Source organism: Melanerpes formicivorus, unplaced genomic scaffold (genome assembly GCF_026170545.1).
Source record: "Melanerpes formicivorus ecotype bairdi unplaced genomic scaffold, bMelFor1.0.p_v2 SCAF_41, whole genome shotgun sequence".
NCBI lineage: Eukaryota > Metazoa > Chordata > Aves > Piciformes > Picidae > Melanerpes > Melanerpes formicivorus.
Window position 1 is genome coordinate 4,853,427 of NW_027142393.1, and position 22,001 is coordinate 4,875,427.

Here is a 22,001-nt window from a genome sequence, read left to right on the forward strand (position 1 = left end):
TCTCCTCACCTCCAGCCTAAACTTCCCCTGGCACAGCTTGAGACTGTGTCCTCTTGTTCCTGGTGCTGGGTGCCTGGGAGAAGAGACCAACCCCAGCCTCACTCCAGCTTCCTTTCAGCTAGCTGCAGAGACCAATGAGGCCTCCTCTCAGCCTTCTCTTCTCCAGACTACAAAACCCCAGCTCCCTCAGCTGCTCCTCATATGATGCCCATTGTAAGTGATGTGTGATGCCCATGCTCTTGGACTCTGCCCATCTGTCCAGCCTGGCAAGGTCCCTCTGCAGAGCTCTCTTACCCTCTAACAGATCAACTCCTGCCCTCAGCTTGGTGTCATCTGCAGATTTACTGATGATGGACTCAATCCCCTCATCCAGATCATCAATGAAGATACTGAACAGACTGGGGCCCAGCACTGACCCCTGGGGGACACCACTGGTGCCTGGCTGCCAGCTGGCTGTGGCACCATTCACCACCACTCTCTGGGCTTGGCCAGTCTAACCCTGCTCTGCCTCAGCCCTTGGCCTGTCTCTAGGCACCCTCAGCAAAAGTCTCTCTGCAGCCTTCCTGCAGGATCCCTTCAGGTCCTGGCAGGCAGCTCTGAGGTCCCCCGGAGCCTTCTCTTCTCCAGGCTGAACACCCCCAGCTCCCTGTGTGCTTTCTGGGCTCTGAAGGCACATTTCCTGCGTTAGGCAGATGTGTCTTGCCATTCCAAAAAGCAGCCACCAGGCTGTTCCCTTCAAACCTGCACTGCACTGTACCGAGCTGCCCTCACAGCAGCCCTGCAGCAGCAGTGCTCATCACGAGGCTGATTCCTTCTCACTGAGCAAGAATCCAGACAGCAGCCTGTGTTACTCATCTGGGGGAAGGAATATTTGCTGGGCAGTTGTTTTTCTGCACACACTTGAGGAGATCTCTGGTTTCACTGGGGGGTTCAGCAGGGCCCTCCCATCACCCAACCCTTGAAAAGAAGCAGATCACAGTTTTCCTCCTCACCATCTCTCCTTCACTACTCTCTGCTTGTTAGCTCAAGAGAGGCAGAAGTTGTATCCTGGAAGACAAAATGCTAAAGATGATGTAATGAATTTTCTCCCAGACTGCAGCTTCTTTCTTCATTCTACTTACTACAACAATCTTGTGCAGTGAATGGCTAGAGAAGAATCTAGCAGCTTGGAATTGACTTTTGAAATGGATTGTGAGAGTTTATTGATTTTCTGTTAAGGTGATGTTTTAATAGTAGTATTTGGTTGCTTCAAGGAGCCTTTAAAGTTTGGAAGGCATGGTTTTTTGCTACTTCTCGTCCTTTTGATTGCTTAGTTGGGTGTGGGGCTGTGGGGGGGGGAGCTTTTCTTATCCTATTCTTCCAAATCCTCCTGTTTAAAAACCAGAAGTGCCAATTATCTTCCTCAATAATCCCTTGCCCTTTTGCATCCTTCTTCTTTTTCCCCTGCCCTTAGTTGGATTTAATATTGTGGCCACAGCTGCTTTCAGCTGTTAAGTGCTTTAATTATGATGTCTTGCTCATGAAAACAGCAACTGAGCCAACAGCAAATAAAGCTGATTTTCTGGCTTGGGCTTGTTTTCCCAATAAATCAGGAGCTATTTTAATTTGATTCCTTTGCTTCCTCAGTGTTGAGCATTCTGTAGAACTTCACCTCTCAAGAACCTAGAAGTAGAGCTAAATTTCCTGCAACTGGGAGTCAGGTTATTTTCCTACATCCAGCTTGCAACACTTTGGTCCCAGTTACGTTTTTGAGGGCCTGCAGGTGTGATAGTTGCAATCAGTATGGGTTTAGAGGTGTTCTCACCTTTCTGTAAGCACAGCCTTGCTGTCACTCTGATGCTGGTTTTCTAGAGTAGATCTTTCCCTTCTGTTACAGTTCTATAGTTAAGCAATCATGCAAATTCCAAAGTTCAGCTTCTGTTATCTTCAGTAACATGTTGTCAGGTCTGTTCTTCAAGCTGCTACATGCAGCAATCATAGAGTCCTACAATGGCTCAGGCTGGAAGGGAGCTCGGAGCTCAGATCTCAGCTCCTCCACCCTCCCCACCATGCCCAGGGACACCTCTCAGCTCGACTCAGCCTCATCCAGCCTGGCCTGCAACAGCCCCAGGCAGGAGGCAGTCACAGCCTCCCTGGGCAGCCTGGGCCAGAGGCTCAGCACCCTCCTGCTGAACAACTTCTTCCTCAGCTCCACTCTAACCCTGCTCTGCCTCAGCTTCAAACCATTCCCTCTTGGCCTGTTGCAAGAAAGGTTTGGCTGAGCATTTATGAAGAAATTTACTTTCAAATGGACATCTGCAGTCTGGGACAGCAGTTTTGGTCTGTTTGTGGAAGGTACTCTGATGGCATCAACATGACCTCGAGAAGCAGCCAGACAACTGAGGAAGGCAGGGCAGAAGAGAGAGAAGTGCTGCAAACCACTAACCATTAGCAATGGTGAATGTCCATCCCCATTCCAATCAGGATGTGCTAAAATGTCTCAGGAAAGATTCTGTGCATGAGAAGTTACTGAAGATGCAGGTCCTGACCATGGTGGCAAGCTGAAGGATGACCTTGCTCTGATAGCTATAGACTACTCATCATGTGATGTCAATGTGAGCCAAAGGCTAATGATGGCAAGAGGAAGGCAGATATTTTAATAAGCTTGGATGGTTGTCTAGAGAAAAACAACATCAAATTGAGCCCACTCTCCACAGAGGAATTCTTTCTGCTGCTTCCCTGTGGGTTTGTTAATGCCCACTGGAAGCAATGCGAGCAGAGAACCAGGCACTGCTGGTGATGTCGTTAGCACAGCAGCCACAGTTTGCTGCCAGTTCCTCCTGGTTTGCCTCCCTCGTTCCCTCTGAGAGGAGAGTTCCTTGTTAGGTTCCAGGCTTTTTGATCAAGTCATCCTTTCTGTGCTTGCAATGCAGCTGGAATGCTGTGGATGCTGGTGGCAGGGAAGGGCACTGGAAGTGAGCCTGTGGTGGTTTATTCTCCTCTTCCCTGCCCAGCAACACGAACATTAGGTGTCACAGGGAAGTGCTCTTCTTAATCCTTCTCTCTTGCAAATCTGATCAAGAAGAGTCTGCTTCTCCAGCTTCCACATGTCCATGCTCCCCTTTAACGTTTGCCTGAAGGAGTCCAGAACCAATCTGAAGAGTGAAAGGTCCTCTCTGCCTAATGAATTGTTGTTCTGGGGAGTTTGCTCATTGACACTGACGAGTTGCTCTGAGAAGCTGTGTGAAGTGATGCTAAGATCGAACCTAATGAGAGCAATTCCCTAACCAAAGGCATTAAAATGCTCTAATCCATGTCAGCTAAGTAGCTGGTTGAGCAATCCACCACTTAGTTTGGGGCTGTTTTCTGCTCTGTCTTCATGTCCAGTGTGGGTAGCCTGGCAGAAATCAACTGCAAGAAGGCATTAATGAAAAGATAAACACCACCCCCAAGGCTGTGGAGAGGAAGGTTATTTATAGGACCTCAGCACACCACAAAACTCGGGGAGATGGAAATAAATGCAACATTAGATGAAGTTTGCTGTTCATGCTGATGGAAGTAAATATTGTAGCATTAATATGCAGGCAGTTGCACAGAACTTAATGCAGCTGCAATTCACAGAGGTGTGCAACTTACACTTGAATGGCATCAGAAAGTACAGGCCTGGTATAAACACTTGCTTAACATTCAGCTGGACTGCAGACCTAAGAAGCAGATGGAGCACTGTGGGTTTGGCTCTCAGGCTCTTAAATGTTCATTTCTACCATGGAGAAACAAAACTTAACTGCTGAAGAGGAAGCACTTCTGATTTTGCTGGGTTGTACTTGGGCAATTCACAGAATAACTAAGGCTGGAAATGACCTTGAGGATCACTGAGTCCAACCGTAGTGTCCAACCATCACCCAGCTCCCATGGCCACTAAGCCATGTCCTGAAGCACCACATCTACAGCTCCTAGAACACCTCCAGGGATGGGGACTCCTCCACCTCCCTGGGCAGCCTGTCCCAGCCCCTCACCACTCTCTCACTGAAGTTTCTCCTCATGTCCAACCTAACCCTGCCCTGGCACAACTCAAACCCGTCTCCTCTTGTCCTGTTGCTGGTTGCTTGGCAGAAGAGGCCAACCCCAGCCTCACTCCAACCTCCTTCCAGGTAGCTGCAGAGAGCATTGAGGTCTCCTCTCAGCCTTCTCTTCTCCAGAGTACACAATCCCAGCTCCCTCAGCCTCTCTTTATATGATGCCCTCCAAACCCCTCCCCAGCCTCATTGCTCTTCTCTGGTCATCCTCCAGCACCTCAATGTCTCTCCTGTACTGGGGTGCCCAGAACTGAAACTGAACCCAGTGGTCAAGCTGTGGCCTCCCCAGGGCCAAGCCCAGAGGCACCATCATTGCCCCACTCCTGCTGGGCACCTTGCCACCAGGATCTTACTGTTCTTGTAGCTGCTATTCTCATCTCTCCACTGCATCCTTTGATACCTAACTGCAATCCAAGCTATTGTGAAGACATTTTTGCAGGCTACAACAAAGGAAAAGAAAATCCCTGCTCTGGGGATGTGGCAGTGGTGAGATGTGGTCTCTATTCAGTTCATCCAACAGCAAGTATTGATTATTCTTGGTAGGGTATAGCTGTGACTGCACTGTTCTTCCACAACCCCCACCCTGAATTTAGACTGGGAACTCTAATTTCCTTCTGGAATCAGGTATGAGGAATTAGTGAGCTCACAAGTGTTCTCTTCAGGCCCAAGTGCTATTACCATCCCCTTCCACCTTACCCTTTGCAATTGTTTGGGTGTTTTTCTGCTTAACACAAGACTTTTGTTCTAATAACATCACAGCAGAAGGGCAGCCTTTCCATCCTCCAAATCAAGGCTGACAGATTTGTTTACCTGGGCAGGAACAGGAGTTTAGTTCTTTATTGAAGGAACACGAAAAACAAATAAACAAACCCCCCGAGGAGTCTGATCTAAATGTATCCTTTTTGTTTTCCAGGTGGCTAAATCAAATACCTGGAAGCTGTGACTGGCTCTTCTTTCTTTCCTCCCTGCCTGTGTAACTGCCTTCCCTGTGTCACAGCCTCTCAGTAATTTTGCCATAGATTCCTTGCCTCTAATCCCTTAAAAACAGTGTTCAGAGCTGGGTAATAAAGGCAGCCTCCTGCTTTATGTCTGCTGTTTGAAGGGCTGAAATGCATTAGCTGGTTTTGATTAAGCTGATGCTCTGTGTGAGCCAGGCTGGGCTTTCTGATACTCATCTAGAATTGATTTTTAGATTATTAATATTACTTTGTACTTGTGTAAGGATTTTATTATGCAATAGACTTCAAATTGTCATTAATTTGAACCTTCTAAAGTGTACTTTCCTGTATTAGATTTGTCATTCTGTTATAGAGCTCTGAGTAGATTTGGGTATCTTCAGCAGAGTAGAGAGCCCTTAAAAAACTTTTAAAAGCTTTATTAGATGGCACAGGCCATTTATTAAGCATTTTGAAAGAGAAGTATTAGCAATAAACCATTCATTAGAGTTAAAATATTTAAAAGCCACTCATATTTTAAGCTGACACCTTAACTTTATGCACTCCTCTTTAAAACCACATTCTGCTGTGAAAGCTAAACACTGTCACAGTGAGGATTGTTATGGGGAGCATTCAGACTGACACTCCAGGAACAGCTGTGTAGAAATCAGCCAGGTCATAGTCTCCTGGCACAAACTCTTCTCTGCCTGACTGGCACCTCCCTCTCTCCAGTCGTGTTTGTCTGGAGAACCTGCTGCATGTGCCTCACAGCTGCAAGCCTGGAATGGCTCAGCCTGGAAGGGACCTCAGAGCTATCTCCTCCAACCTCCCCACCATGCCCAGGGACACCTCTCAACTACACTCAGCTGCTCAAGGCCTCATCCAGCCTGGCCTGCAGCACCCCCAGGCAGGAGGCAGCCACAGCCTCCCTGGGCAGCCTGTGCCAGAGTCTCAGCAGCTTCCTGCTGAACAACTTCTTCCCCAGCTCCACTCTAACCCTGCTCTGCCTCACCTTCAAACCATTCCCCCTTGGCCTGTCTCTAGACACCCTCAGCAAAAGTCCCTCTGCAGCCTTCCTGCAGGATCCTTTCAGGGGATCTCTCCTCAGCCTTCTCTTCTCCAGACTACCCAACCCCAGCTCCCTCAGCTGCTCCTCCTGTGATGCCTTCCAAACCCCTCCCCAGCCTCACTGCTCTTCTCTGGACCCCCTCCAGCACCTCAGTGTCTTTCCTGTACTGTGGTGCCCAGATGAACAGATGAGAAAATGTTTTACAGGAGCTGTGACTCAGACTGGGACTAAGTGAATTCAAACCTCACTAGACAGTGAGCTGCTATTCCTCTTCTTCCTGGGTTTTAAGCTGGTAATGAGCAGATAAGCAAGAAGGCTTCTTTAAACTGGCCAATGCTCACAAACCATTGATTATCTTGGGTGCAAGTTGCTCACATGCTTACAAAACATTTAGTATCCTGTGTTCAAGTTTCTGATCTGATGAACACTTCAGTTCTGGAAGGTTCTTCCCTCTTTGATTCCTAAGGACTCAGAAACGTGAGGCTTTTAGCCATGCTCTTGTTCTCTTTCCTGGTGGGGGATTTTTGTTGTTGTTTTGGGGTTTTTTTACAGGCAGATTTAGATAAACTCTGATTTTTGAAGTAAGGACCAGATGCCTGGGATCTGACACTTGGAGCCTTGTAGCATCCCTGGAATACTTTTGAAGTGCTGTGATCTCATTTGCCAGGACAGAAGAATGGAATCTTTCATCTAAGCCTCTCCAGGGACGTGAGGCAGTGTGCACTCCTAAACCCACTGATTTGGTGACAGCTTTGCTTCTGATGTTTCTCTTCTGTGTGTATCTGGTCTAGGTGATTGTCAAATCTGGACCAGGTACCTTTCTCAGCCTGGCTGTGTATGATGAGTACATCTTCTGGTCAGATGGGGTGAGGAGAGCTATCCTGCGTTCCAGTAAATACACAGGAGGAGACACCAAAGTCCTTCGGTCTGACATCCCACACCAGCCCATGGGCATTGTTGCTGTTGCCAATGACACTAACAGTTGTAAGTTACACTATTTGGTTGGTTCCAGCATCACTCACTTCAAGAGTTTCTCTTAATTTTCAGCCAAGTTAAACCCTTTCATAAATTCCTGTGGTTGTAGGAATGGTTGGAGATGGGCCATAACCTCTTCAGAAAGTGGGTATCCATCACTGGTGCCCCTGTGCTGCTGGGGCCATCATGTTCATTTGATAGCAGCTAAACCAGCCCCTGTCCCAGCCCAGCAGCTTTGCCTGTTGGGGGCTTCTGCAATGATTGTGTTCAAGGTTCCTCTGTTTGTTTATCTTTAGCATGCCAGCATCTGAGGCGTGCTGTCATTTCCATGTGACTGATGAAGCCTGCATCAGTTGCCCATGAATCTAAGCCAGGGTGCTCTTTACTCTCTCCATGCCAGTGCCCACTGAAGCACATTTAATGAAAGAGAGCTCATCTTTTGTCATTTATTTTCCAGGTGAGTTATCTCCCTGTGCACAACTGAACGGAGGCTGCCACGATTTATGCCTTCTGACTCCTGACGGCCGCGTGAACTGCTCCTGCCGAGGGGACAGAGTCCTGATAGATGAGAACAGATGTGTGAGTAAGTAATACTACCTGACACAATGCTTCTCCATGCTGGGATGCAGTTGGCTCTCGTAAGCAAAGGCAGCTGGCCCAAGCCATTAGTTTTGTTGCTTCTATTTCCCGGGCAAACAGATCTGACGACTGGGCACACACCAGGCTTTGAACTTTATGTCCTTCAGGGCTTTCAGGGACTTCAAAGGCATTTAAATGTTTCCTTAAATTCCACTTTGGATAGTAGGTTCTCTGCCCTGCTGAGGCCACATCTGGAATATTGTGTCCCATTCTGATCCTCTCAGCTCAAGAAGGACCTCAGGGAGCTGCTTGAGAGAGTCCAGCGCAGAGGCACGGAGGTGCTGCAGGCAGTGGAACATCTCTCACAGCAGGACACATAGAGCTGATCTAGAGGCAGTCTGGAGGAGGGGAGTACAGCTAACTTGTATGGCATTTACAACTGGAGGAGGGGAGTACAGCTAACTTGTATGGCATTTGCCACTCTTACTCAAAACCTACTTTGTCTAGCTGTGTAACTGAGATGCAGTGAATTTTGCAGGGGATTTGCAGTAGCAGAATCTGATCCCTGATGGTTCAAAGATATTAAGGAAGAATCTACTGCTTTCCAAAGCTTTTATTTCCACTGGAGTCCAAAGCTTCTGCTTCCTGTAGATGGACTATGACCACCAGGCTTGTGGAATCAGCTTATTCCACCCTCCTACACTCTCACATTTCATTGATTTTGAACTTTCAAGAGACCCCTCTGAGCTAGAAACTGTCCTTAAGTTCCATTACCTACCAGACTGGACTGCACTTGGGCCTTTGGGCCAGGCCTATGACTTGCTCAGCTTCCATTCTCTCATGCCTTTACCCATGAGATGGAACCCAGTAAGGCACTTGCTGCCACCTTCCCTGAATCTGGAACGATCCTCATGTTTGGGAGTTTTACTTCCTTAGAGCAGGGCAGAAACCTCACTGACTGATAAAGAAGATCAGATCAGATTGTAGCAGGTTTAAAGTTTTTCAAGGCTTGGTTGAGATATTTATGTCATAAACAGTTCAGTTTCCTAGATCAGTGAGGATAAGAGCAAATACAGAGGAGTTGGAATTCTTAATGCCTGGAGCAGCAGGGACACAAATCTTTCTCTGAGCCTTATTTCCCTTTCATTAAATGTAGTGGATGTTGTTATTTCATGGAATGATTTAAACTCATTGCATGAATTCAATACAACCCCTGCTTTGTTTGGGGGTGGGAGAGAAAAAGGGCTGCTGGCATCCCAAAGAACTAAAGAAGGCCCCAACCCAGAGGGAAAACAACTGCTCTTCTGATAGTAAGATACAGCTTCCTTAATCACAGTTGTGATATTTGCATGTCTGTCATAACTGCTGCCAAGATGAATAAGGATCTGTGTCCTGAGCCATCAGGCCTGTCTAGGACGATATTGGAGGTGTCACTGAAGCTGACCCTTCATTGAAATACTTTTGCTCACTTGTTTCTTTGCCTTGCCAAGGCAGTGATCAGCAGCAGAAGTGAAAGAGGCTCAGCAGATAAATTCACTGCTCCAATATTTTATCATATAAAATTCCATGGCATTCATCTTTCCCAAGGTCATTGCCCCTCTTACCATTGCTGTTAGGTAAAGCTGTGTTTAAATCTTCATCTAGAGCATGATGCAGCACTCCATCTTCTGAGTTAGGATGTGGAATGTCTGCAGGCAGTGTTGATCTGGGGTCTTAGTCGAAACCAAAGAAAGTTTACATGTGAAACATGGAGCTTGGCTGGCACGGGGAGGGTGAGAACAGGACAGGCTCTACTTTAGCTGCAAGACCAGAAGCTTCTCCTAGCAGAGCTGGAGAGGATGCTCAATAGCATTAAAAGTTAACAATTCCAGCTGAGAAGAGGAATTAGCTGTCCTTCTGAAGGGTCATCAGGCTGTGCCACTTGCTGACAACCAAGATCCTTGAGAAAAAGCTTCAATCAAATTGAGGAGGGGATTGAATTATTGTGTGGGTAATCAGGCTGCCCAGGCTGCTTATTTCTCATCACAGAAGTGGTCTCACAAGGCACTGAATTGCTTTGTTTGTGTAAGCTGGGGCTTGAGGCTGCCTCTGTAGCACTGCCATCAGCCTTTGGCTGGGGGCACAGGGTGTTTTACATAGATACATTTCTGCTTTTTACTTTCAACTCATCTTTTTCTAAGAGCTGCAGGCTAAGTGCTGAACAAGATGAACTGCAAATGTAATTCAGATGACTTCTCCTATGAGCTAGCTTCTTACAACGCTGAAAAAATGGGGGGGGAAGAGAGAAAAATGATTGCTGCAATGAACTTGATTCCAATGTGAAGTGCTGTATAAATCATGTTCAGGCTCAGCTCTCACCTTGTCCAGTCTCACTGTATTTTCTTTTAGCACTTCTTTTGTGTTTTTCGTCATGTCTGAGTCAGATCAAGAAATGTTTTGAATTTATGTTGGCCTAACTTGTGCATTCATAGATTCCCAGAATGGTTTGGGCTGGGAGGGACCTTTGAGATCATCCAGTTCCAACCCCCTGCCATGGGCAGGGACACCTCCCACCAGCCCAGGTTGCTCAAGGCCTCATCCAGCCTGGCCTTGAGCACCTCCAGGGAAGGGGCATCCACAGCCTCCCTGGGCAACCTGTGCCAGTGTCTCTCCACCCTCACTGCAAAGAGTTTCTTCCTGATCTCCAGTTTAAATCTGCCTTCCTCAAGCTTAAACCCATTGCCTCTTGTCTTATCAATACAAGCCACTGCAAAATCTTTCTCCAGCCTTCATGTAGGCCCCCTTTAGGTACTGGAAGGCTGCCCTAAAGTCTCCCCAGAGCCTTCCTTTCTCCAGCATTTGAAAACAGCCTTTGTTTCTTCCTGAATCTGTGCTGCAATGACAAGGGAAACAAGACCCCACAGTAATTAGGCTTCATTTCCCAGCTGTTCCTCTTGGGTTGGCCTGTCCACTTCTTTCTCTCAAGTTTTATGCTTTATTTAGAACCATAGACATGAAGCAAATACACTTGCTGCCATGAAGTTTGTGACCAAATGATTCTGTGTCAGTTTTGTGGTGTTTGGTTGCTTGGGTTTCAGTTTCCAACTGAACTAATCGATAAATCTATATGCAGGAGACAGCAGAAGGAAAAACTGTGAGTGTACATCTTGTTCTCCTCTAAATTAATAGATGAGACATCCACTGTGAGAAAAAAGCCACAAAATAATTACAGGTCTAGCAATTATGTTTGGTGAGTAATGAAATAAGTGCATCAGGTTTCCACCCCGGGGTGTTAGGCTGCGTCGTTACCAGCTCCTGCTGCTGCCTGTGCACACTCTGCAGCCAGGCAGTTTCCCTACTGTCCACTCGAAACCTCCCCAGGGGCAGTCTGGGGCCATTCCCTCTTGTGCTGTCACTAATGACCTGGGAGAAGAGACCAGCAGCAGCCTCTCCACAACCTCCTTTCAGGCAGTTGCAGACAGCAATGTCTCCTCTCAGCCTCCTCTTTTCTAAACTGAGCAGCCCCAGCTGCCTCCTCCTTGGTTGAAGAAGGTTTTTTTAAACACTAAGAGAAGATTCTGGGGGGACCTTAGAGCTGAGGGGATCCTGCAGGAAGGCTGCAGAGGGACTTCTCCTGAGGGTGTCTGGAGACAGGCCAAGGGGGAATGGTTTGAAGCTGAGGCAGAGCAGGGTTAGAGTGGAGCTGAGGAAGAAGTTGTTCAGCAGGAGGCTGCTGAGACTCTGGCCCAGGCTGCCCAGGGAGGCTGTGGCTGCCTCCTGCCTGGGGGTGCTGCAGGCCAGGCTGGATGAGGCCTTGAGCAGCTGAGTGTAGTTGAGAGGTGTCCCTGGGCATGGTGGGGAGCTTGGAGCAGATGAGCTCTGAGCTCCCTTCCAGGCTGAGCCATTCCAGGATTCAATGAAGAAATGGTTGCATACAAGGTGGGGGCTGTGGAGATTGACAGTGTGGGGAGAGGACAGCTGAGCACAGGAGCTACAAAGTCATCATCTTATCAGACTCCCTGCCCTTAGCCCAGTCTTTAGGTTGCTTTGCTACATGATCCAGTGTGGACATTTGGCTGTGTGTTTGTCTTTTACTGAGTCTCCCTTGCTGTGCAATTCACCCCAGCAGAAAATTGCTGACAGATGTTTGCTGTTCAGGTATCTGTCCCCACTGCTGCAGGCCACCACTGTAAATGCTTTGAAGTTTTGATGCCATGGTGCTGGGGTTTATTTGTTTCTTTATGTATTTAGTATTTGTTCTTCATTTTTCCAGACCTGTGCAGGAGATATTTCAAGTGCAGCCAGCATCTTTCTCATTTTCACTTGGTGTAAAAGCTATTAAAAATTACATGTCAATGTCTCTTATTTGTAGCTAAAAACTCCACCTGCAACATCTACTCTGAGTTTGAGTGTGGCAATGGTGAATGCATTGACTACCAGCTGACCTGTGATGGCATTGCTCACTGTAAGGACAAGTCTGATGAGAAGCTGTTCTACTGTGGTAAGTACTTCTAGAGGCTTCACCTTCACATCTTTCTTTGGGTCCTGCATGCTCATACTGCTTCCTCATGTTGGTGGCTTCCCTGCTTGTCCATACCAACTGCTCCCAAAGCTGCTCAAGAAGAGGATGCCAGCTTGCACTTAGAACAAACCTTGACACAATGTGTACAGAGCTGCTTGCACCTGAAGAGGTTGTCCTTGCAAACTTCCTGTTTCAGCTGACACATTTACTGAAAGCATCTCTCAAATCCTGCCAGAGCAGGACCATAGGATCCAGCACAGGTCTCACAGGAACACATCCAGACAGGGCTGGAAAGGCTCCAGAGAAGGAGAGTCCACAACCTCTCTGGGCAGCCTGCTCCAGGGCTCAGTGAGCCCCACAGTGAAGAAATTCCTCCCCATATTGGGGTGGAACCTCCTCTGCTGGAGTTTATACCCATTGCCCCTGCCTCTTGACCCCCAGCCCTCAGCTATTGATAAACATTTCTTTCCAGTTAGCTGGGGGTTAACCTCAAGGCCACCGCCCAGGGGAAGCCCCCTTGGCTGTGTGTCTCTCTCTTGTCCTGTCCATCCATGTCACAGCCTCGATTCCTCTTCTGTCCCCCATGGGAACAATTCCATGCCATTTCAAACCCCCCCCCCAGCACATTTATGCCTGCCAGCACTATGGTCTTGGGCAACATCTCTGCTTTAATTCCTGCAGTTCACTTCTAACACTTTAATAGCCAAGGCTGGTTTTGCAAAACCAAATGAGCATGGACAATCTGAGAGCAGCAGCTGATACTGTGCCATTTCTTCTTCTTCTTTCATCTGCAATTTATGTCCCATTAGCTTTCAGCCTTCTGTGTGATACCTGCTTTGATCATGTCGTGTAAAGCTAACAGTAACCTTCCATCAGCCCATCTACATGGTGGTGACTAAGGAGGTTGGGTCACTGCAATCTGTGAAAAGATAAGACAGCAGACAAGGCAATAAGGATCTGTAATACACAAAACACTGCTTGCTGCTCGGTGGGAAAGGCCCTTGAAGTACAGGCAGCTGTTTCAAAGCAGGGAAAAGCAAATGACTGATGTCTGTGAATTCCCCCTTAGGTTCCCTTACTGAGTGTTGATAGATGTGTGTGTGCACAGTGATTAGGCATAGGAAGGGCTTAAATGGGAGAACAAAACGAGCACACGCACGAGTCGAGCACAGCACCAGGAAAGCCACTCAGCTCGTTTTCATGGGCGTTAATTGCCATTCCTTTTACTCATTTCCTTCAATCACACTTAAGGAGAGAAAGGCTGAGGTTTCATGCAGTTTCTTTAGGACAGGAGGGTGGCTTGAAGAAACAGAGAGAAACTCATCTGGGAACAAATAAGAAAGTTGTAGCTGGTGAAGAGTCACAAAATCCTTAGTGCTGTCCTTGCAGGCCAGTTTTCTTCTGTCAGTAGCCTGAGGTCAGGAGCTCAGTAGCTGCTAAAAGGCTTTTCTCCTGCAATATTGCAAACAATGCAAATGCAAGATCCAGCACCTGCCTGTCCATGGAGCTGCTGCATAATATTGTGAAGGATATTACATTAACTGCTGTGTGCTGCCGACGTAAAAGCCACACTGAGCTGTTGGAGAAGGAGGAGGAGCTGGGCTTGTGTCATACACTGAATGCTGTTTCCTCCATCTGATCAAGTACAGGATGCTGGACTCAATAGCATTGATTAACTAACCCAGTGAACAGGACTGATTTGTTCTAGTGTCCTGACTTCTGCAATTCAAAGGGCTTCAGTACATCAACCATAAAATCACAGAATGGTTTGGGTGGGAAGGGACCTCCAAAGGTCACCTGGTTCTAACCCTCCTGCAGTCACTAGAGAGGTTGCAGAGGGACTTCTCCTGAGGGTGTCTAGGGACAGGCCAAGGGGGAATGGTTTGAAGCTGAGGCAGAGCAGGGTTAGAGTGGAGCTGAGGAAGAAGTTGTTCAGCAGGAGGCTGCTGAGCCTCTGGCCCAGGCTGCCCAGGGAGGCTGTGGCTGCCTCCTGCCTGGGGGTGCTGCAGGCCAGGCTGGATGAGGCCTTGAGCAGCTGAGTGTAGTTGAGAGGTGTCCCTGGGCATGGTGGGGAGGTTGGAGCAGATGATCTGAGGCCTCTTCCAGCCTAAGGCATGCTGTGATTCTATGATAATGCAAACTAGGAATTAGCCTTCCCTTTTCAATGCCTTTTGTCGTCCTTTTGTTCTTTCTCCTCGTGCTTGCTGGTTTTTATCCTTGAGCTGTTTGCCAGTCCAGCTTCTTCTGCCAGACAATAAATGAAGCTTTTCCTGTAGCTCTGAAGGCATTTCCATTTAAAAGGTTTTCCTGGAACCTCTGCCTGGTTTCAATGTAAGGTGGTTGTGCTTCTCTCTCAAGGAGCAGGGGGAAAGGATGAGCTTGTGCTTAACTTTGCAGAGAACAGAGGCTGCCGGAAGGGCTTCAAGCCCTGCTCCAATCGCCGCTGTGTGCCCAGCAGCAGAGTCTGTGACGGTGCCGATGACTGCGGTGACAACTCTGATGAATTTGACTGCAAAGGTAAGGGACAGTTGCTTCCTAGGTGATTGCAGAACATCTCTCTCTGAATACTTTGTGTGTAAATAGAAGGAACTAGAAAATGCATCAAACTTTGTCAGGATGATTTGGGTTTGCTAGAGCTGAATGCCAAGCAGGGCCACACTGATGCTTTGTGGAAAGCATAGTTTGGGAGTGAGCTGAAGCCTGATTTTGGGTTACACCTGCAGTCCCCAGTGGTTTTGGCTATGGTAAATAGAAATGCAAATAGCTATGGCAAACACATCATAGAATTCTTAGGGCTGGAAGGGACCTCAAGGACCATCCAGTCCCAACCCCCCTGCCATGGGCAGGGACACCTCACACTACAGCAGGTTGCTCACAGCCACATCCAGCCTGGCTGCAAACACCTCCAGGGATGAGGCTTCCACCACCTCCCTGGGCAGCCTGTGCCTGTCTCTCACCACTCTCATGGGGAACAAGTTCTTCCTAACATCCAATCTGAACCTACCCATTTCTAGTTTGGCTCCATTCCCCCCAGTCCTATCACTCCCTGAGAGCCTAAAAATTCTCTCCCCAGCTTTCTTGTAGTCCCCTTCAGATCCTGGAAGGCCACCAGAAGGTCTCCTCAGAGCCTTCTCCTCTCCAGACTGAATACAGTAGCTGGTTGTTTTTTTCCTCTAAAGTATTAAGTGAGAAAGTATCTTCCCTGCACACAAAAGGTTGGCCATGGGTGATTTCTCCTCTGCATCTGCTGCTAATTTCTCCTTTGAAGCAGCTACTGTTCTATTTCTTTGCTTCTCAGATGCATGGCAGTGCCTGTGTCCCTTGCAAAACTTCCTGGAATCGTTTGCCTTTTCATATCAGAATGGGGTTTGTGTCTTAAACCATGAATATTTATATCCTTGCAGCAGGCAGTGAATAAATACTAGCCAGCAGACAACACAAATCCTTAGCTGTAATTCAGGGAGACTGGAGGGGAAATTATTCCACAGTGTGCAGCTCAAACATATGTAGCTGTGGTAAGGAGCATTTTCAGTTGTTCTGAAAGCACTGCATAGTTTTTAATCATTTAGCTGAATGTGAGTAGAGAGAAAAGCATCCAGGCAAAAACTCCAGCCTGGTATTACAGGAAAGAAATCAGAGAGATTCATGGATGGTCCTGAAAGTGCTGCTTCCTCCCTCGTGTGGAAATGATCTCTAATTGAATTGACTCATCCAGAGGGAGACTTCTAGGCTCAACATACACATTTGAACATTAGAAACTTGTGCTGCTTGAGTTTATTTTATGCCTTGTATTTCTACTGAACCTTTAGCTATGCAGTGTGTTCTGTGGGTTCTGAATGCCTCACTCTAAAAGGTAGGAGTTTTAAACATAAAATAGATGTGATGTGTATCCAGAGAGTGTTCTCAGTACCCTCATTTACATCTTTTCTCCCCATGTATTGTAGATTCAACGTGTGCCTCGACAGAATTCCGCTGCGCAGATGGGACGTGCGTTGGAAAATCAGCTCGGTGCAACCAGATCATTGATTGTGCAGATGCTTCAGATGAAAAGAGCTGCAGTAAGCTGGTGGTTGTACCTCATCATGGCATCTGTTCCATGATTGTTGCTCCTCACGCAGCAGTTATTTCATAGCCATTACTAGCCGGGTACCAGCAGCTGCCTGCTCTGAGCAGGCTCAGGCTAAGCCTGCAGGTTAAGCCTGGCTCTGGGTGTGTGCTAGGTGTCAACTGCTCATTTGCTGTCTCTTCCCAGATAATACAAACTGTGCTTACTTCTACAAACTTGGGATCAAGTCTTCAGGATTCATTAGCTGCAACTCAACTTCCCTTTGCATCCTGCCAGAGTGGTTGTGTGATGGATCTAATGACTGTGGTGACTATACAGATGAGCTGAGATGCCCAGGTAACTGCCAAGGGGTGGAAAATCACTGACCCTTTGGAAAAGCAGATTCCTCTATTCCTGGTCCTTTTGTTTGTTTGTCTTTCCTGTTTTGCAGTGCAAAATGTTTATTCAGTCAGTATTGGTTTCTTTAGCAGGGAGTGCTGAATGCTGCTGTTTTCACCAGCCTCTCTTCTGTGTTTCATTAAATTATGCAAATGATTACAATTATTCTTACCAACAGAAAGGGCTCTGTTAGCCAGCCAGCCCAGCCTTCTCCTGCCTCCAGGTTAGGGCTGTCATGAAGTGTTTGTGTTGCAGCAAAGCTTTAGTCATTAGTACAGAACATTGAACCTTCCTTTTGCCTTCTCTCCTGGCAAATACATCGCCATTTGTTTTCCTGTTTGCTTTCGTAATTGACTCATGCCAGACTCTCATTGTCCTGTGACTAACACCTGTCTCTGTCCTCTAAGAATCAGTGGTTAGTAACAATTAACATGTGCTAATAATTAACTGCTGCTAAAATCAGACTCTTTTAACTTTGTGGTTAAATGCCCTCCCGTTTCTGCCTAGAGCTTTTTGCTTGGAGATGATCTCTAGGTCATTTTCTGGTTCCCTGACCTGGCTACTCTGGTGCTCTGTCTGGTGATCCCTCTGTGTCACCAGCAGCTTCTCTTGGCATTCTCCTAGATTTTGTGTCAACTTTATTGATTAAAATGTTGCCAGGACCCAAAAGGAGCCTTTCACTTCAGCCCCAGTGTGAATTGAACCCAAAGCCAAGAACTTTCCTCCTTCCTTTAAGACAGATGCATATTAAATGGCAGTTTCTGTTCTGATCTCCATGTTCTCCAGCTCATCTGGTAATCACTTAGACTTTCCTGTACAGAACCCTTCACTGAGCTCCCAGGAGCTTAGCTTTCATTTCCTCTGTCTGCAGGGGCTTTATTCCACACCAAAGGAGATTCTGAGGGCAGTGTGCTCGAGCCTCAGTAAACTAATGTTGCAGAAGTAAACTAATGTTGCATTTTATGCTAGTGCCCATTTATTTGTGCTGCTTTGGTCTGTGTGTGCCAGAAAGTTCCATCATTTTAATGTGTGACTAATTGCCTGGATCCTTCCTCCCTTTGCTCAGAAGCAATTCCATTCCAGTCCAGCCTACGTGTGATTTCCTTTGCCATTTCATTCAGGACTGACCAGCTTTGGCACATTAAGTTTCTGAGTGTTGTTTCTGTTCTGAATGTGAGATCTCCTGTTAGCAGGCTTTGTTCAGTGCCATTGTTCTTACAGAAAATTAAGGCAAGAATTCATTTAGCAGTGGCTGTACTTAATCTTTAATAGCTACCCAGCCATCACAGATGTCCCATCTCTTCCTTTCTTCTTCCTTTTCTATTCACAGAGCTGCAGAAGCCATAAATATGATAATTTTAACGTTCTTTGTGAGAGACAGACATGGGGGAGGGGAACCTAAACCAGGGTCACTAATCCCAAAGCTTTGAGGGAGTAAGAGAAAGCTTGGCAGGGAGCTTCAATCATCTCCAATGCTTGGAGCTAAGATGAATCCCTTGGGTTATCCCAGGCAGAGAGTGTGCTTGTGATTTTGAACAGAACCTGTGCCACTCCTTAGCCTCATCCTTGCGCTGCCATCATGAAACTAAACGCATGCTATGCTTGCCTCCCTCCCCCCCCTCTGCTCTCTGAGCATTCACAAAAGTGAAATCTTGACTGGCCCTCATGCTCAACAAAGGAAAGAGGCAAGGGAGAACGTCTTAGTTTGTGGTGGAGGCTAAACCTCTGGCTCCAACATCAGTGGTGTAGCTGCAGGTAGCCAGTGCATGCATCAGGTTTGCAGCTCACCTCAGTGAGTGTGACACAAATACTGCCACAATTTAGTGATCTTGTAGAGGGTGGCAGCCAAAGCAGAAAGGCAAAGTTGTCAGCTGATGTGCCCCAGCCAGCAGTGCTGACCTGTCAAGTGAGCAACTTCCCTCCCTAGCTTCTGGGAGTTCAGTCTGAAGCAGTGCTCTGATTCATCTCTAAATGAATGAAGCATTTCAGCTCCCAAAACTACTGGGGAGTCACTCTTCTCCAATTTGCATGAGCACAACTAAATCTCATGCTCTTCTTTTTGATTGTTTTTCCCCCATTTTGAGACAGAAACACTTGGTTGTCCATGAGTGCTCAGAACCCTAGCAGAAATGTATTAGGCTCCTAATCACAGGAGTAGAGACCATTTTACATTACATTCTTTATTTTGTCACAGTTCAAAACAAACCCACATGTGAAGAAAATTATTTTGGTTGTCCTAGTGGAAGATGTATTCTGACCACCTGGCTCTGTGATGGGCAGAAAGACTGTGAGGATGGAGTGGATGAGCTGCACTGTGGTGAGCATCTTCTCTTGTTTGTGGTTCTCTAATCACGGATCACTTTGCAAACAGGCAGAGCTGTGCACTGAGAGCTCAGAGGCTGAATCTAGAGCCATATAAAAAGGTCACTAATCCTGTATTATCAGATTCATCTCTCTTCATGCTGCCAATATCATAGCCCCTATTTCATAACAGAATGAAAGCTCTGCCAAAATTCTGTTCTAAAGATATAGAAGGAGAAGAAGAATGGATTGGGTTGGAAGGGACTGTAAAGCTCATCCAGTTCCAACTCCCTGCTGTGGGCAGGGATACCTTCCCCTAGACCATGGTGCACAGGGCCTCATCCAGCCTGACTTCTCTGTTCCTTTAATGTTTACCATTTCTTTAATCCTTCATAGTATCATAGTATCATTCAGGGTTGGAAGGGACCACAAGGATCATCCAGTTCCAACCCCCACTGCCATGGGCAGGGACACCCCACACTAGATCAGCCTGGCCAGAGCCTCATCCAGCCTGGGCTTAAACACCTCCAGGGACAGGGCCCCAACCACCTCCCTGGACAACCCATTCCAGGGCTTCACCACTCTCATGGGGAAGAACTTCCTCCTCACCTCCAGCCTGAATCTCCCCACCTCCAGCTTCATTCCATTCACACACAGTCTCAAGCTGTGCCAGGGGAGGTTTAGACTCGAGGTGAGGAGAAAGTTCTTCACCAGGAGAGTTGTTAGCCATTGGAATGTGCTGCCCAGGGAGGTGGTGGAGTCCCCATCCCTGGAGGGGTTCAAGAGGGGATTGGATGTGGCACTTGGTGCCATGGTCTAGTCCTGAGGTCTGTGGTGATAGGTTGGACTCGATGATACTTGAGGTCTCTTCCAACCTTTGTGAGACTGTGATATTTCCCCATGGAGTCAGTTTCATAGACATCATCAGATCATAGCAGTATCTTGACCCCTAAAGAAGTAACCAAAATGCACCTTTATGAGGACACAGTCTCAAGCTGTGCCAGGGGAAGTTTAGGCTCAAGGTGAGGAGAAAGTTCTTCACAGAGAGAGTTGTTGGCCACTGGGATGTGCTGCCCAGAGAGGTGGTGGAGTCCCCATCCCTGGAGGTGTTCAAGAGGGGATTGGACGTGGCACTTGGTGCCATGGTTTAGTTGTCACAAGGTCTTGGGTGACAGGTTGGACTTGATGATCTTTGAGGTCTTTTCCAACCTTATTGATTCTATGATTCAGTGATCTAAGCCAGGTGTAATTCTTTGCAGTAACAACAAAAGTAATGTGAATAAAGTACAACAGAAAGTGAGACCCAGGATACAGGCCTGTTCTCCCTGAGATCTTGTAAGGTTCCTAAACTCCACCTGAGGAGCCGCCAGATGGTTTGGCTCACAGGGAGAGTTGGCCTTTTAACTTCCAGTTGCTGTATTAGCTGGATGGATTAGTTCTGCAATGAAACTGTAGGAAGAGCAGCAGCAAGTTTTCCTGTTGCCTATTTTAACAAACCCTGACATTTGTGTATCCTTGTGGTGGTTTGATTCCTTCTTGCTGATCACTGCAAGGGACTGACAGTTATGCACTTTGCAGTCCAGTTCCTACCAATATGATTTCCTATTTGCTTTGCAGTTTACATTTTATAGCTACATCTTATAACTTCCAAATTAGGAGCTGCTGTGCACTGTGACAGTCAGAAGGTTTTGTGCTGACCACATCCACTGAGGTTACCCTTCCAGAGTCCATTGCACTGGGTTTAAGCACTGCAACACAAAGGAGGAGACTGTACTGGAAGATGTTGCCTGCCATCTCTGCCCTCCTGCCAAAATGAAGCAGTTCTGATGTGTTAGAAGGTGTTATATGATATAACATAGCTCATAGGAGAATATCATGTGCAATACACAAAGCACACTTCTGTTTCTAAAGTGTTTGTCCTTCTCTCACTAGCAAAGTGCCTTAAACATTGAGCTGCAAGTGGTTTGAATGTTTTACCATCTCTCTATTGAATGATCTTCATCAATGCAAGCTCTTAGACAAACTGGTAGCCCCCTGAGGACCCAGATTAGGATTATAAAGCCTGTTTTAAGGCACTGAAATTGGGGGGGCAGGAAGGAGCAGTGTGGAGGTTGCCAGAAGCACTGTTGTGACCCTAACCAATGCAGTGGCTGCTGTCATTCCTAGATTCCTCTTGCTCCTGGAATCAATTTGCTTGCTCTGCAAACAAGTGCATCTCTAAGCAATGGACTTGTGATGGTGAGGATGACTGTGGAGATGGCTTAGATGAGAGTGATGCTGTCTGTGGTAAGTAGAACCATTCCAGTTCTGTATTGTGTCAGTTCCATACTGAAAGTGTGCTCTCTGTCAGAGTGGGACCAAATGATGCAAGCAGGTGGTAGAAAGGGAAAAAACTGAGCTCTAAGGATAGGATATCAGAGGATAGGCTCCCCCAGACAGACACCTTTTTTATGGTGGCTTTATGATCCGTTTGTAGTCTGACTGTGGGGATGTGAATGGTGTACCAGCATGGGCAAAAGGAGAAGCAAACTCTTCTCCAGTTCTCATCCTGCAGTTAAAATCCCTGTACCACCTTTTGTGGTTTATCTCTCAGTGTTAGAGGTAGCACCCTCTTAGGTGTTTGATGATCCAAGGGCTGGAGCACCTCTGCTGTGAGCACAAACTGACAGAGCTGGAGGTGTTCAGCCTGGAGAAGGTTCCAGGGGGACCTCAGAGCTGCCTTCCTTGAAGGGATGCTACAGGAAGGCTGCAGAGGGTGTCTAGAGACAGGCCAAGGGGGAATGGTTTGAAGCTGAGGCAGAGCAGGGTTAGAGTGGAGCTGAGGAAGAAGTTGTTCAGCAGGAGGCTGCTGAGCCTCTGGCCCAGGCTGCCCGGGGAGGCTGTGGCTGCCTCCTGCCTGGGGGTGCTGCAGGCCAGGCTGGATGAGGCCTTGAGCAGCTGAGTGTAGTTGAGAGGTGTCCCTGGGCATGGTGGGGAGGGTGGAGGAGATGAGCTCTGAGGTCCTTTGAGCCAACCTGAGCCATTCTAAGCTTCTATGAATAGAAGAAACTGCAGACTGTCCAAATCTGGCTGTGGAGCAGTGCTGGCCAGCACATCCAGCACTCTGTGCAGAGCAAAATCTCTCTGTTTTGTATTCAAATCC

General features: G+C 47.3%; 1 protein-coding gene across 1 annotated transcript in view; it reads left to right on the forward strand.

The window, feature by feature from the left end:
- Positions 1-22,001, forward strand: part of LRP1B (LDL receptor related protein 1B) — a 603,705-nt gene that overhangs the window by 474,575 nt on the left and 107,129 nt on the right. The window contains exons 44-51 of the mRNA XM_068158711.1: positions 6,851-7,043; positions 7,492-7,617; positions 11,965-12,093; positions 14,512-14,631; positions 16,059-16,172; positions 16,367-16,516; positions 18,753-18,875; positions 21,026-21,145. Of these exons, the coding sequence (XP_068014812.1) occupies positions 6,851-7,043; positions 7,492-7,617; positions 11,965-12,093; positions 14,512-14,631; positions 16,059-16,172; positions 16,367-16,516; positions 18,753-18,875; positions 21,026-21,145 (1,075 nt within the window). The remainder of the gene's footprint in view (positions 1-6,850; positions 7,044-7,491; positions 7,618-11,964; positions 12,094-14,511; positions 14,632-16,058; positions 16,173-16,366; positions 16,517-18,752; positions 18,876-21,025; positions 21,146-22,001) is intronic.